The sequence below is a fragment of the Pantherophis guttatus genome, chromosome 3, assembly GCF_059756535.1.
Source record: "Pantherophis guttatus breed Tessera chromosome 3, ASM5975653v1, whole genome shotgun sequence".
Classification (NCBI taxonomy): Eukaryota; Metazoa; Chordata; class Lepidosauria; order Squamata; family Colubridae; genus Pantherophis; species Pantherophis guttatus.
The window spans coordinates 190064817-190080511 of NC_142065.1; the positions used below are offsets into that span (position 1 = coordinate 190064817).

General features: G+C 34.8%; 2 protein-coding genes across 9 annotated transcripts in view; both read left to right on the forward strand.

Annotated features, from left to right (window-relative positions):
* The first annotated feature begins 1812 nt into the window (after nucleotides 1-1812).
* POLR2K (RNA polymerase II, I and III subunit K) lies at nucleotides 1813-4864 on the forward strand. 5 transcript variants are annotated; one of them, XM_034422528.3, is made up of 4 exons: nucleotides 1813-1956; nucleotides 2190-2253; nucleotides 2795-2887; nucleotides 4733-4864. In XM_034422528.3, exons 2-4 carry the CDS (start codon nucleotides 2193-2195, stop codon nucleotides 4753-4755), a joined length of 177 nt encoding a protein of 58 aa, XP_034278419.1. In that variant the 5' UTR covers nucleotides 1813-1956; nucleotides 2190-2192; the 3' UTR covers nucleotides 4756-4864. The 5 variants fall into 5 exon arrangements, with proteins under 5 accessions (XP_034278419.1, XP_034278420.1, XP_034278414.1 ...); XM_034422529.3 differs by having other exon boundaries at nucleotides 1848-2072; XM_034422523.3 differs by having other exon boundaries at nucleotides 1848-2055; nucleotides 2147-2253.
* Nucleotides 4865-5821: 957 nt separating this feature from the next.
* The window catches only part of SPAG1 (sperm associated antigen 1), a 29816-nt gene continuing 19942 nt past the window's right edge, over nucleotides 5822-15695 (forward strand). The window contains exons 1-9 of one of the 4 annotated variants that reach the window (XM_034422532.3): nucleotides 5822-5966; nucleotides 9394-9535; nucleotides 10095-10254; nucleotides 10811-10936; nucleotides 11485-11549; nucleotides 11867-11976; nucleotides 12670-12775; nucleotides 13993-14123; nucleotides 15237-15343. In XM_034422532.3, coding sequence (XP_034278423.2) covers nucleotides 9411-9535; nucleotides 10095-10254; nucleotides 10811-10936; nucleotides 11485-11549; nucleotides 11867-11976; nucleotides 12670-12775; nucleotides 13993-14123; nucleotides 15237-15343 — 930 coding nt within the window. In that variant the 5' untranslated portion in view covers nucleotides 5822-5966; nucleotides 9394-9410. Of the gene's footprint in view, nucleotides 6101-6341; nucleotides 6365-9393; nucleotides 9536-10094; nucleotides 10255-10810; nucleotides 10937-11484; nucleotides 11550-11866; nucleotides 11977-12669; nucleotides 12776-13992; nucleotides 14124-15236; nucleotides 15344-15695 lie in introns of those variants that run through there. The other 3 variants (XM_034422533.3, XM_034422531.3, XM_087891371.1) reach the window with 3 other exon arrangements.

Here is a 15695-nt window from a genome sequence, read left to right on the forward strand (position 1 = left end):
CCAATTCCCTCTCTGGTCAAGGTGGGCGAGGAAAACAGGTGGAGTGGAAGGGAGGGCGATGACCAACGGGGAGCCAGTGAGACTGGGGGAAGCAATGCGAGGGCCGCCCCGGAGATTTAGAGGAGCGCTCTTGGCAGCCCAGAGCCGGGTCAGCTGTGTCTCTTGTCTTTCCTCTGCCTGGGACCGCCGAGGAAGGAGCCGCCGGCTGCTCGCGTGCGTCAGCTGAGGTTTTCCCTCGCTCCGGTTTGAACTACCCGCCTTTCCTAACTGTTGTAGCTCCCCCGCCCGCCCCGCTAGTTCCCAAGGAGGGAGGCTCGGATAACCCTCAGGCGCACGAGCGTCCCGCTTCGGCAAAAGGGAGGAGGAAGAGCGGGCGCGACGCTGCAGCTGCCCGAGGCTGATTGAGCGGCCGGTGAAAACAAGGCACCTGCTCCGTGGGGACTTTTTGCGAAGGGCGGTTAAACCAGCAGGAAGGCTGACTTCCCTTGGATAGGTTCCATCCCTGCCTTAATTCTCTCTTCATCTCAGCCCAAGTCTACCGTAGTTCTGCTCCGGGCTTCGCTGGATGCATTATTTAGCCGCTGCCGTTAGGACGTTTTCTGGTGTGTTTGTGTGTGTGTGTATATTTTACACTGTGTATAAAAAATCTGTTTATGTTTAGTACTGAAGCGGAGTCCCTGTTCCTCGCCATCGCAATTCACACTGAAGTCGATTGGAATCCTCATTCCACTCTGTATGGAAAAAGCCTCGTTTCACAATGTTCCAAAAGAATTCGCAAGGTGTCAAATCGATACGAGAATGAAAAGTCTTGTCACAGGGCTTTTATTTAAGATACTTAAAATAAGCCCCATGCGGGTTGAGTATTATATTGATTAATTGTGCAAACTGGTTGTAAAAGTAGCATGCGTTAGTATGCGCAGCACATGCTTGACTGTAGACCCTTGACTCATGGGGTATTCACCCACTTTTTCTGAATGTCAAAGACACATTGAACAATAAATGAACAACGGTATGTTTGCTAACCTGTTAGGCTAAAATGTAGTTAGCTAAAATTCAATAAGTCATGTGAAAACACCCGTAAAAACATCTATAAATAGAATGCTTATTACTCCGAATGGTAGGTGGATTTAGCCCGGGACTACAGATATTTACTAAACATGTTTGTGGTATTCTTCAGCTTGTACAGCATTCGGAAGGACTATATATCTATCTGGAAAAAAAGAATTGTCCTTATAACAATGGAGGCACGACTTCCATGTTACATAATTTGTTTGGTTTGGGTTAAATAATGTGAACCTAGTCATTGTGGCTTGTAAACTATGGCGAACTATTTTTTAATAAACTTCGGTTAAACAAAGAGTTTTTAATATGTGAATTTAGTCACAGTATTTTCAAATATGATCATTCAAATTTATGAGTTTGTCCCATTGAGTTCAATGAATGTGCTCACAGTCCAGTGCTGTGGCTTGATGAGACCTTGCATTAAATACTAGATTTTTTATTTAGTAGTGAAGAAAAGCATTTTGCAGGTCTTCGGATCAATTTTCTTGAAACCAACATGTAACCATAATAAATGCTATTCAGATATAGGTGTTGGTATTTCAAGCTGTTCTAAATACGTTATGAATCTTCCAGCTTCCTAAAGCCCTTTCAGGATCTTTTTAAACATTTTGTTTTCATTGTATATTGAAAAAGAGAAATCTCTCCCCGCCCTCGTTTACTAAACCAAATTAGTAATATATGTACATTCATAAAACGTTATATAATTACATCAAGAATAACTCAATTTATGTAACTGAAACCCCCTGTGTTATAGCTCTAGATCGCTTTCTCGCGAAGGCGACAGCGTTTTGATTACGTCATCAACGTGCGCCACAGAGTCGTGCGTGTGAGATACATCCTAAGGGGAAGAGGCCGTCATAGGTTTATTTCGAAGAAATCACTTCGTTTGAACAGGTCTAGTCTGAATTTTTTTTGTCCCTTCCCGATATTCTTCCTCAATTCACATTTCCTTTTGACGCTCGGAGTAAAACCTCATAGATCAAGCCACGACCGGTAAATCATGGGCTGGGGTAATTTGCATTTGCGTTGTTTCCAATACCTTAACGAGCTCTTTTTGTATCATTTTCTTTTTAATTTTGCTCAGCCGAAATTGATTTATGGAGCGTGCTGGCTTTCTTTTACAACAGAATATGGAAACTGAAGAAGATGCTCCCCCTCCAAAGCAGCAACCTATGATATACATCTGCGGAGGTAAGTAATGCCATAGCACACAGGGAATAAAGCTGTTAAAGGGATAGGGTTGGCGTGGCGTGGGGTTGTTAACAAGACTTTCTTGCTAAAAGGGTTATATTTTTTTTTCTTACTGATTTTGAGTCCTAATTTTTTAAAAGCATGAACCTGAATAATGCTATAGATTTAAATAGAATGTGTGTTAGTTAAAAATCATCTAGTTAATCTGGAGTTTCCATGCTAGTGCCGTTTTTCTGCATTCTGAAGAAAGAGGAAAGAAGCTAGATATTATTGCTACTATGGGTTTGCCTCTTCCCTGTAATTATTCTGTGAAAAGGAATATGAGATACCAGTCATAATCTAGTAGAACTTTTTTTACTAGGGAGAGAAGTTCTTGAAGTTTTAATCATATATATCACGGAAGAGTAGTCAGAAAGTTGGTTAGCAAAATTTTCTTATTTCCAATAAAATATGTGGGTTTTTTAATGTCTTAATGCTTAGTTTAATTTCATTTTTCATTTTATCACTTATTTTACCTCTTATTGATTGTCATTATTTTCAGATTGCCACAAAGAAAATGAGATAAAAGCAAGAGATCCTATCAGATGCAGAGAGTGTGGTTACAGAATAATGTATAAGAAAAGAACAAAAAGATGTATCCTTATACTTGAGCATCTTAATTTGTGTTTTTTATCTCTTCTAGTGTCTCATTCAGTTATGTCATTTTATACTTACACAGTGATTTGCCAATGAGTCTGTTGTATTTCATATAGGTATACCTCATACAGGTAGACCACAATTGTGCCTAAAATTTCTGTTGCTAAAAGTTGTGAAATGAGTTTTGCAACATTTTATGACCTTACTTGCCACAGTTGTTAAATGAATCACTGTAGTTGCTAACTTAGTAACACAGTTAGGGTTAGAGTCTCGCTTCCCTTTTGACTTTGCTTCACATAAATTTACAAGAGATGATAAAATGACCCTAGGACAATGCAACCATCATAATTCTAAGTAAGTTGCCAAGAATCCAAATTTTGATTATTTGACCATGGATTGCTGCAGTGGCTATTAGTGTGAAAAACAATCATAAATCACTTTTTCCAGTGCTGCTGTAACTTTAAACAGTCACTAAACAAACTGCTGTAAATCAAGGATTACCTGTATATTAGTTAGATGAAGCATACTGTAAAATTGGGACAATATTAAAGCTCCTTAAGATGATCTATAAAATAGAATCCCAGAGTTTACTATTACACTATTAGATATGCAAATATTTGATCTGATTTAGAAGTACTTTAAAGCAGGCTTGCCACAGCTTAAAGTATATAACATAATATTTTATAACCTATTTTCTCAAGTGACATTGTAAGTGTGACTAGTGAAAGCAGCATCTGTCACACTTAATTGTGCCAGCATTTGGTGTCCTAATTTAATGTTTCCTTTCATAACATTTTAAAATCAATTTCTCTTCAGGCTTCCAGCCACTTAAGAGAGGAGTACATTCAAAACAGTCTGGTAGGATCCTTGGTGGCGCAGCAGACTAAAGTGCTGTTAAGTAGCACCAGCTGCCTGCAATTACTGCAAGTTCAAATCTCACCAGGCTCAAGGTTAACTCAGCCTTCCATCCTTTCCAGGTAGGTAAAATGATGACCCGGATTGTGGGGGCAATAAGCTGACTTTGTATAAAAAAGAACACCGCTTAGGGGCCCCCGAAAGCCCTACTAAGCAGGTATATACAAAAGTATGAAGGCTATTGCTTAATGCATTGTAAGACGCCCTGAGTCTCCAGAGAAGGGCGGCATATAAATCGAACCAATAAATAAATAAATAATAAATAGGGAGTTTTTACATGCAGCACACCCATTTTCCTTACAGTGCCTGAAAATTCTAATAGATGTTGACTTGGGCTTTTATTTATTCATAATAATTGTAGGTATCACAGTTGTAAGATGCTGGTAGAAAATAGAAACTACACATTAAAACAACTTAATAGATACATACACAATGGATCTTTACAATTGCTTTGTTCAAAAATACAATAGAATAAAAATATTTTAACTATTTTGCAGAATGCAAGGAGGTAAGTTTCTACTTCCAGGGGAATCAAATTCTACAGTATTGGGCCACTGTCTCATCGAAGCTCTATGTACTTCTCATGGAATGGAAACTTTCAGAAATCCTTTTGAGATAGGTTGCATGGGCAGAATCAGTTTAATAGTTTTTAGATTTGATTTAGAAAATCTTTGATTATTTGCCAGTTTTATCTGTTAGTGAAAAAGAGCAATAGGAAGGATTATAAATAAAATAGAATGCATGGGTAGGCCTCCAGTTAGGAATAAGTTTGTGAACTATGAGAAAATATACATGTGACAGAAGATCAGCTAAGGGACAACTGCTCTTTTATTTATACATTGCAAATTATAAAATTATTTGTCTAATTTTTATTATAGTTGCCATTTTTCATACTTTCCAGTCAATCATTTCTTTAACTGTGTCACAGTGGTTGTATTTGATGCCCGATGAAGAGAACAGAAGATGCATCTAATTGATCTGAATTCATGTCCATTCTGTGTTGATTTTATTTAAGCAAATACTCCAATTTTGGTTCTTGCAATAAAATTTTATTCAAGTATTTTGTTGACTCTGTTTATAGAAGCAAAATTTGATTAGAGTTAAACCTACATGTTAGTGGGTAGTTGTACTATCTAATGTAAATTATACTAATTAAAATTACCGAATTGTATTCTGTTTGAAATGAAATAGGGAAGGTTTGGAGGAATGAAGTAGTTCAGGCTTGGATCATAAAACAATGGTTCAATCTTCCCAGCTTTAAGCATTAAGCTCACTAATAGATGCCCAATCATTTACTTTTAGCTTTATTTATCTAACTGACTAGTTACAAATATAATATATGCCCAATATTCACTCCCCATCCCCCAGTGTTCCAATGTTGGGGAAAAATATGCAAAGTACAGAAAAAGTAATATATCAATTTAATATGCGTACATGCCCTTTGATTTCTTGAGAAATGAAAATGACAATGATTTTAAAAGTGAGAACCACTTTACAGACATTTGGCTTGATTTTTATGGTTTTTTTAATTACAATATAACAGTCTCCTCCCTTATGTTTAACTTTATTGAAGCTTTAAATATTTACATACTTTAGTTTCAAGATGGACAATCAGTCTTATGGGTTCTAAGTGAAGAGATGACATAGAGAATACCTGTTGAAAAATTGGGTCTGATACTGTATTATACTTTTTCAAGGAGATGGAAGAATTCTGAATCTAATTTTCCACCTGCTTTGCATTACATTTATATGAAACCTGGTTATCTTCCTTGGATCTACTAAGAATAACAAGGCCCCTCCAAGCTATGTTTAATTAGCTGGCGAGCCAATTTTTTTCTTGCTCCGTTCCTTTGCTAAGCTGCTTTGCGTGGAAGGAGAAACGGAAAAGAAGATGTAAGCTCAGTAAAATAGTCAATCGATTCCTTCTGTATGAGAGATCACGCCCTTCCAGTGGTTTTAAACGGGAGAAGCGAGTTCTTTCCCACGCGGCGTCTGTTCCAGTGTCGCCATAGTGACCGTCCAAGGACACCACTCCCCCCTCCTCCTATGGAAGGTTTCCTGGCTGGGACGGGGGTTTCCACGCATGCTCCTCAGGTACTGAATCTCACGCCCGGAGGGAATCTCTGGCCGTCGAGCTGACTAACCGGCGGCGCTTCTGCCAGGTGCGTGAGCGCGTGCGTTAATTGGCTACTGACGGCGGGTGGACGCTCATCTCGCAGCATCCCTTGTGGGGCGGGACTGTTGGGAAGCAGTGGAGGGAGGAGGAGGAGGAGGCGCCCGGCTTTCATTGAAGCAGGTAACCGTCCAAGGAGCGAGAAAGGAAAAGGGGTGGGTTGCAGAAGAATCGGGGAGAGCGGGACAGATTCGGGGGGCGGGGGAGTGGACAGAGACATCAATGGGAACGATTAGAGAATGGCCGCGGAGGGAGGGGGGCTTCCCGTGAGCGTGGTAAACACGGGTTTCCTTTGGGAAGGAACAGGAAAAGGTGGGGAAAGGCTGAGGGGCAATACCAGTCCGTTCATTTCCATCTACCTTTTCTTCAGTGTCTTGGATCCTAGATGTAAGTTGAAACAACTCCCAGCATCTCTTGATGTTATTGGGAGTGGTAAATTTATTATGTGTGTTGGACCTGGTCTTTGGGTGTTAAGTGAATTTCGTTGTATGGGTATACTGTGTATACACCTACAATGACAATAAAGTTGATTGATTGATTGGGGAGCAAAGAGGCTTCATCTTGCCTTGGCTTAAAGAACCCTATAGCAACTTTGAGATGGGTAGACTTCAACTCCCAGAATTCTCCAGCCAGCATAATTCAATACAATGCTAGCTGGGGAATTCTGGGAGTTGAAGTCCATCCGTCTTCAAATTACCCAGTTTAAAAAGACACCTCGATTCCTACCTATTTTAGTCTGGATCTCACAGGAGAAGATTGATGCTCCTGTTATGCATAGGGTACCTAATCAATCTTATTTTCTGAATTCACTCTCAAGTGTAGGAATTCCTTTCACAAAAGAGCTTAGTGCAGCTTTGACACGTTAGATCAGCATTTCTTAATCTTTGGTTTACTCAGAACTTTCCCACTTTAAAAATGATGAAGGGTCTCCAACGAACTTTTGCTTATATGGGTTATGTTATCAATATATTAAAATTGACATTGTTTGATGGGATTTTAATATAGTAGTTTCATAGGATTTAAATTCTGGAAAATAATTTCAGTTTCACAGCCTTGATGAAACCCTAAGCATCTTAGATCCACATTTTATGAAAGAGTGGAGTAGGTTCACCGATACACTGAAGCTGTGCAAAATCCCAGGAAGCCATATTTTTCAGTTTAGTACATAGCAACAGTTGCTAATCATTTGCAAAAAGGCTGCCATATTGTTTTTGAACGACAGAGGGCATTTACAAGAAGTACCTTTCTTAACTAAAATTGTGCTTTGCTGCTATTCTTTATACATTTCTCCTGTTTTCTTTGTGTGTCTTTAGAGTTCAATCACAAAAAAAATAAAATGGAGTAAATTGTTGTATAGAAGAATGAATTCCAGCAAGATCCATGAAATCTGAATTTTAAAATTGGTTGATTCCAAAGAGGAGATGTCACTGGTTTTCAATTAATTCTTTATTGTATCATTTGTAATGAAACAATTTAGCTGCTTTTTGAGTGAAGGTTTTTTGCTTTTTGAGTGGGTCTTGGGCCAGTATATATCTGTACTTTAACATCTGTCTTAATGTAATTCCAAAGAAAACCAAAAATAATTTCCAATATGGCGATTTACAAAATTTAAAATTTTGTAGCAGAAAATACTTATTTACAGAAGAATAGGCATGTTTGCCTAATATGGCAAAAACTACTGTAACATGATGTTTTGCTACAAAATATATAGGATTATATACAAAGATGTATTCTAGGTATTAGTATTCCTTTTATTTAAATCAGCTGCGTAGGCGAAGAAAAAAGACTTCTCACTATACTATTTTACTCAATGCAATTAAAATTAGAAACATGTACACTGATGATGATACATTCAACATAATGTGTTTGCTATATGAGAATTCCACACACACTTTTTTCCTCTTCATTTCTTTAAACAATAAAGGCCTAAAACATAGAGGCAATTGATTTCTTATGCACCATTAAACCTGAGCAATTATCTTATGGGTAAAAATCTCTGCAAAGATTTTTTCATTGGGCAAAGGGAATTTTTTTTTTCTTCAGGCAAAGAGAAAAGCATGAATAACTTACATTCAGTCAAAGATAAAATTCCTAAGAGCAAATGGATCTTTTTACACTTTATATTTTGCAGAATAATACAATTAAAATAAACTATATAGCTCCTAAAATTCAACATGTTGCTCATTATAATAGCTACTCTACTTATCTGTAAATAGCAAAAATGAATTTATAAGACCGTTTTTCATTTTCATTTTTTTCTTTGCTAACATCTCTTGGGTTTATCTTAAGGCAGAATAATATTAAAATAATTGTTTGATAAAATTGTTAAATATATCTCATTATATAAATTGAAATCTGTACAGCATGTATAATATGATCTGAAAAAGGTGTGCTGTTGCCAATAGAACAGATATCTTTTCTGATCATTCATAAATCTACTCAAGAAGATTTAGTGACCCTTCAGGATATTTGGAAAAAAGAACCCTGCAATATCAGCAATAGTCTAATTGTCTATTTTTGAATAAAATCCAACATGCTATGTTTAATTCTATCGGAGTCAGATTATTATCATCAAAATAGAATCTTTTAATATATTACCTTAATAGAGTACAGCATATCCTGATTTAATTCTGGCTTATTTGAAATACTGAGGCAAGTTGGTAACAAATAATCTATCCTATTTGGTTTTGGATTTGTGTGTGTGTGTATATGTGTGTGTGAGTGAATTCCTTCTATTAAGTGCTGAGCATAAATCAGTACTGCTCTAGTCCCAGAAGTGGTTCCATGGGAGTGACTTCAAATAAAAGCATGTATAAAAGAGGTCCATGAGGAAAATCTGAAAGTATTTTGTCTTGTGTTTCTGTGTTCTCTTTTCCTGCTCATATTATTTTATTTACATTTTGTTTTAATTAAAAAGAAATGAGAAAACATACTATGAAGCAAAAGAACCTGGAATTGGCATTGTCTTTATTACAGTATCGTTAAGAGCCACATAGGCTTCCTTGAAAATATTTGAATAAAATATGCAGTTTTGCTTGGCAGTGTGCCCAGAACAAAAGCTGGGAATAACTTGGAGTAGTAGAAAATATTTAGAGTGGATTATGGGGCAGTGTCACCTGTTTTCCTTGACTGGTAAATGGTTATTTATGATTAATCACATCTATATAGCAGCATTTTTGTGAGACCATCAAGAACATGGTCTCAAATTTAGATGAAACTATGTATGCCAAGGGTTATATACAGGTGTTGTAAGTTGATCCAGATCCAAATTAAGGTTGAGATTGACAGCTTTCTTCTATATTTGAAAATAGTTTCAAAAATAACCTGATCAGTTTTACAGCATTTTATTCTATAACTTAGGCAATTTAATAATTTTGAGAAAATATATTGGAAAGAATTAAATTCTATCTTTGTAGCTATAAGTGCTGGTCAAATGTCATCCTGGTTCAGCCATGAAACAACAAAAACATACCATCTTCCTATTGATCATCTGGACTACAAATTCATTGAAAAATGCACTGATGTTAAGTATTTAGAAAAAATTCTCAAGATATTAAGGTAAGCATTTAAATGATGTTTATTTTTTATCATACTGTTAGTAAAAATAGATGAATAAAATAGAACTGATCTTTCCAATTAACTCTTTACCTTTAAGAAGGCCATCATTTATTTTTGCAGTTTATATAAATACATATAACGATGTAACAATTTATAATTAAAATTGTATCTGTCATTAAAATGATAGATTTTTAAAAATTTCTTGCTAAACACATTTGTGGTAGTAAGAACATTTAGGTTTCTACAAGCCTTATTTTTATGTAGTGTAGGTGGAAGCTCTAAATCTGATTAAGTTAAAAAAGTAAAGGAAAATGTACAAAACAAGAACCATAGCGAAAGTAATTGGCGATATGTATTGTAATAAATCAAATAATAATTTACTCTAGATAGGTTTGTGTGTGTTAAGAGTGGCGATGTTACAGAAACTCCCCAAATTGAGGGTTTTTATTAATGACTGGGAGGGAAGGATAAGTATTTCATGTTGGTATTGGTATTTATGCTTTAATTATTGGAATAATAATGTGATTAGTTGGTTATCTAATACCCTGTTTATCTTAAGGTCGGGTGAAGAAGGATTTTTCCCTCAACTTATTTTATTTTGTGAAAACCGCATTGAGTCTTTGGCTCCAAATAGCAGAGTTCTTCGAAAAGAAAAACCTGTAGCCAATGCTTCTGATTTTACTACTGAAGAATGGAAAAAAATAAATGATGACTTGACGGTAATTCGTAATTTCTATCTATAATGTGAGAATTTTAATTTAGGGTTTCATCTAGTCCTCTGTTTAATTCCCCTCCCCCCCCCAAATGCCTTGTTCTTCTCAGCTGGCCACTTTCAGAAGACTACATTCATCCCCTTAGTGAATTGCAAAACTTTTAATAATTCTTGATGTTAAATGTTAAGATTGTCAAGCAAAGTAATTTGTCTGAGATCCTGTTTCTTATGAGAGATAGCAATAAATTGTGTGTTATTTTATTAGCTCTCCAGCTGTATTACATTGCAAATTCTCTATTAGCCAGGGGGTAATTAGAATTGTAGTCTAAAATAGTTAAAAAGTGTATAGAGAATATCATCTATTTGTTTTTCTTTCTTTATATATCATCTATATATACACGCACACACAAGCACAGTATTGAGTTGGTTTATGTTTTTATTTTCTGTCTTGCTGAAACTGCAATAAAAATATTAGTCATTAATGCATCTGTAAAAATGTATTGTTACTTAGAATTTTTAGGTTGCAGATCTTAAATATAGCAAATCAAAATTATCTGTTTTAGAGCTGGATTACAGAAATGAAAGAAGATGAGTATAAAACACGATATGCTACAACTGAAGTTTTCAAGGAAAATGTGGAAAATTTACCACCAATTCGTAGTTCAGAGAACCATCTTTCCCTAAGTCAGGTTATGCAATATCCATATGTGAATTTTATACTATATGGGGCGAAGGGGAGACAGAGTAAAAGTGCCATTCTTCATTAGAATATGTGATATTCTTCTATTTTTTTAAAAAAGCTCTTAAATTGCATGTCTAAATTTGCTACATGTGTATTAAATAGTAGTGTTAAAACAAAATCATTGATTCCCCAGAATTGTATCTTGAAACAACTGTTGAACATATTTGCTTATTTATGTTAGATTTATATTCTACCTTTCCTTTACGAGCTCATGGCAAGATATATGGCACTGGATCCTTCCCAATTTTTTTCTTAACCATTAAGAGATAACAACTAACTTATTCAGTAAGATTGCCAAGGGAGAGTAAACTTGAATCAGTATCTACCCAGTGTTCAACCAGTACAAACACTAAAGAAACTTAACTTGGATCAAGAATTACTGACAGATGTAAGCTAGCATGGCCATGTAGTAGGAGAGTTGAGCTCTAGTTGAGTGAATGTGCTGAACAATAGTAAAAAAAAATTTAAAATATGTTTTTATAATGTCTGTTACAGAATGAAACTGTAAAAACAAAGCAAAAAAAGAAAAATATACCAAGAGACTACAAAGAATGGGATAAGTATGTTGGATACCTTCTTCTCATTACTTAGTATGGAGAAATGCTTTTACTCATCTGGATATAACTGTAAACAAAATGTCCTTAAGGCCCAGATTCAATCCCTGATGTTGCTGGTATAAGAGTTTCTAATATCTGCATTGGGAAAGATAGCTGCCTAGGATTGTGAGGGAACATTGCTTTAATTGATTGGCAACATGGGTTGTGATAGATCACTGGCTTTCAAATAAAGGATTGAAGGATATAGTTTTGAACTTAACTCATATTGTAATGAACGCTTATTGTAACTGAAACATACACTAAATCATTTTGAATTTAAGGTTTGATGTTGAAAAAGAATGTTCCAAAATTGAGAATCAGGAAGACAACAACTCTAAAACCAGTATTAACAATAACATAAAATTACCAAAAGCAGAAATAGACACAACAGGTAAGTAATCTCTAAGGAATGTATAGTTTTTTTAAGAAACTTCGTTAATTGTATATCTTCATGGCATCTGTACATATCAGATTTTTAAATTTCCATTCTCAAAAACAAGTTCCTGCCACTTTATTATGCTTTGGTCTGTGAAGATACAGCTTTGCCCGCTGTAAAACAAATAAAAAGAAAATGTTTTTTCTAATTACTACTGAAGTAATTAAATTACTAGTAGAAGGCAGGTATTTTGGAAATGAAATTTTAAAAATTATCCTTACCATGTAGCAAATTATGTAGATAAAAAAAAGGTTACAAAGAACAACATCAAATCTTGACATTTTAGTCCAGGCAGAGTTGACTGGCTGAAACTTTCGTATATATAGAATGAGCTCATAGGCTTCTAATCTGCAGTTGTTCATTGGTAACACTGTTCTTTAATGTCTCAGGCACAAGTATGTTCCACCTTTGCTACTTGAGAGCCTTTTAAATGGAGATCCTGAGAATTAAACCTATGAACTCCCCCCAATGCAAAATCTATATCAAAATTATATAAAATCTATAGGGTTATTGAAATGCAGGATTACTGCTTGCCAGATCAGTGCACTTTTTATAAGATATCCATAGCTTTGAAAGTTAAAATACTTTTATATAAATGTTTTTGCATGCAAATGTTATTCCTTTCATTTATAATAAGAATTATTCTAGGGATGACTACAAAAGAAAAGACATTTGCTGCTCATCGTGAAAAAGAAAAAGGTAATGAAGCATTTGTCACAGGTGACTATAAAGAAGCAATTGCCTACTACAGTCGGTAAGTCACTGCTCTTTGAACTTTCTTTCTGATTTATTAAAATAATTTTACTTTGTCTTTATACAAAGTAGGAACCTTGATTTGCTTTAAAAATAATCAGTTTCATAGATGGGAGTTCTTATATTCCATAAAGGGTATCTATCAAATTAGTATTGTGAAACTCTATAAAAGGACTGAGAAAAGGCTACAGACATCACAATATATAGATAGAATCACTGTAAAGATTAAGGGGGGATTGGGGAATTGTTTTAGTAAAGGGCAGTATTTTTTTTCCTAAGTGCCATGTACAAAAATAGGCAGCAACAGCTTTCCTCTCCAACTTGAAGTTGACACAACAATGGGAAACCCCTCTGCAATATCTTGTATGGTGAAGCTTAGTCAAATGACATATACATGATCCCTTTCATTTCCCAATTCAATGTTGGTGATGTCACTATCACAAGAGAACAACCTCAGTTACCCAACATGCTCTTTCCTTATGGTGAAGCAACATTATGAAAGAAATAGTAAGTAAAATTAATTTATTTCACTTACTACTTATTTCATAATGTTGCTTCTCCAAAAGGAAAGAGCATAAGATAGGAGATAATAGAAAAAGGAATCAAACTAAGTCTGGTTTATTCTGAATGTTTATTTTAACAAAGTTAGTCAGTAGAATGGCGCATTGATGTGCTTTTCTTAATTTAGTTTTTGTTTTATGGTAAGATATTACATTAATGTTTATATTATAACAAAAATTACATTGAAAGCTAAATTTTTTCAAGCTCCTATATCAAGAAACACAAGAATGCTGATTTTGCTATAAAAAGTCATTTCTATCTTCAGATGTTTATGTGCCCTTTTCAATTTGCTTTTTCCTATTAATTGTTTGATCAGAGTTGATTGCATTCACTCTGATTGTGTCATTAATTTCTTTCCTACTATATCTTGCCCTTGAATTGCTATGCATAGCAATATGCCTAAACCTTTATTTTGCATTTCTAAACTATATTGGAATGCAATAACAGTTCTTTTGAACTCACCTAATTCTTCTTTCTGTAGTAACTCAAGTAAGTATTTGTAAACTCTAAATAATGTTGCTTACATCTACTAAAGTGAGTTTTGGCCATAACGTCTGACATAACAGTGAAATTATCAAGCATTAAGTTGCTAATAACTATTTATTGAAGAGTCTGGATTGATTGTATGGACTGATTGATATATTTTGCTCTTTGAAGAAGTATATCTGCACTCCCTACTGTGGCCTCATACAATAACAGAGCTCAGACAGAAATCAAACTCCAGAACTGGCAGAACGCGCTTCAGGATTGTGAGGCTGTATTAAAAATGGAGCCAGAAAATATAAAAGGTAGAATTATTTAATATATTTCTGAACGCATTAAGTGCTAAAACAAATGCCTTATAATTATGGAAATAAGGCTAGTACAGTATATGTGGCAATTTTAAACAAAGTGTGAACTGTTTTTGAATTGTCTCTCTTTGAGCCTTTACCAATAGATTTGGAGAGGGTAAGGGCAAACACACTGGGTCAATCAGGTGATTTTTCAAAAAAGGTGCATTTTTATGTAATTGTGCCAACAGTTGCTACATGCCTGCTCTAAAATGATCCAAATTACCTTTTGTATTTCAATCTAGAACATACACAATTCTATAATCAAATAAAATACATTTAATACCAATAATTTATTACACAAAAGTGTAGAGTAGAAAACTTACATGCTTATTATTTAGAAATTAATGAGAAATTGTTTAATAGATGAGATTTATAGACCGTTTTGAATGACAATTATTTTAAATATTCACAAAGATGTTGCATAGTCTTCACATACTTCTTTGCTGAGAAAAAGCAGTGACAGCATAAAAAATATTGAGTATTTCCCTATTGTTATCCTATGTTAGCTTCAAAATTTTATTTTATGCCTAATCTGAAACAATATTAACTAGGGAAGGAAAAGAAATACTCATTTGGTACCATCAGAAATTCATTTTGGTTATCTGTATAGAAAAGTTTTTTAAATCATCCACAGTAATAACTGAAAAAAAATTGAGGCCAGATTGAAATATGGATTTCTTTAGCTTTATGCCAATATTCAATAGTGAGATTGCAAATTAGAATTCATGCTTCTTTAATTCAAATGTATTACTACAAAATTAAAAAAAACCCTATCTGACACCCTAATTAGTAGATCAGATGTAAATAGTCATGATATACTTATCCCCAAATCTGTTTTCCCCACCCTCTCCCCTCAATACAAGGAAACCCCAGTCATTTTAATGAAATCTGAATAGTCTGCAGATTACGCATAATATGTCAAATGCGATTTTTTAAAAAAACCACTTGCTATTGAGGCTGATTATATGTAATGACTACATAATTGCTTTACACTTACAGTATGTATGCAGCACTAAAATCTTGTTACTCAGAAGAAAGTGATAACTATATTTGTTAATTAATCTGTAGCTCTTATGCGTCGTTCCACTGTTTATAATAATCTACAGAATTTTAAAGCGGCTGCTGAAGACTTGAGGAAAGTATTACATATTGATCCAAAAAATGCCATAGCTAAAGTAAGTATTAATACTTATTTTGAGAGTCGTAGCATTAATATGTAAGGATACTTGCATTGCAAGTTGTTTGTTGTTGGACATAGGATTATAGAAGGTGTGCTAACCTTTATTTGAATTCTGCTAAATTAGTGGCTGTGGCATTTGACAGAACTCTGTTGTAATGTGGAACCTGGGATTTCTGATCAAGACGGGTTAGACAGGGGCAGGTGTATTCCAGGACTCCTTGAAATTCTATTAGGCTGATAACTGTTTAATTGGGGATTCCTGTTGGAAATGAAAACTCTCTTCTGATAATTGATTATAGAAGTGGCATCTAAGAAGATACTGCCACCATTTTTCCTCAAGGTGACAG

What these genes read in the sequence shown, in the direction of transcription:
- POLR2K (XM_034422523.3), top strand. Translation starts at nt 2,160, where the DNA reads ATGGAGCGTGCTGGCTTTCTTTTACAACAGAATATGGAAACTGAAGAA. An exon ending in TATGATATACATCTGCGGAG is followed by an intron (nt 2,254 to 2,794) that starts GTAAGTAATGCC and finishes CATTATTTTCAG; the next exon opens with ATTGCCACAAAGAAAATGAG. An exon ending in TAAGAAAAGAACAAAAAGAT is followed by an intron (nt 2,888 to 4,732) that starts GTATCCTTATAC and finishes ACTGTGTCACAG; the next exon opens with TGGTTGTATTTGATGCCCGA.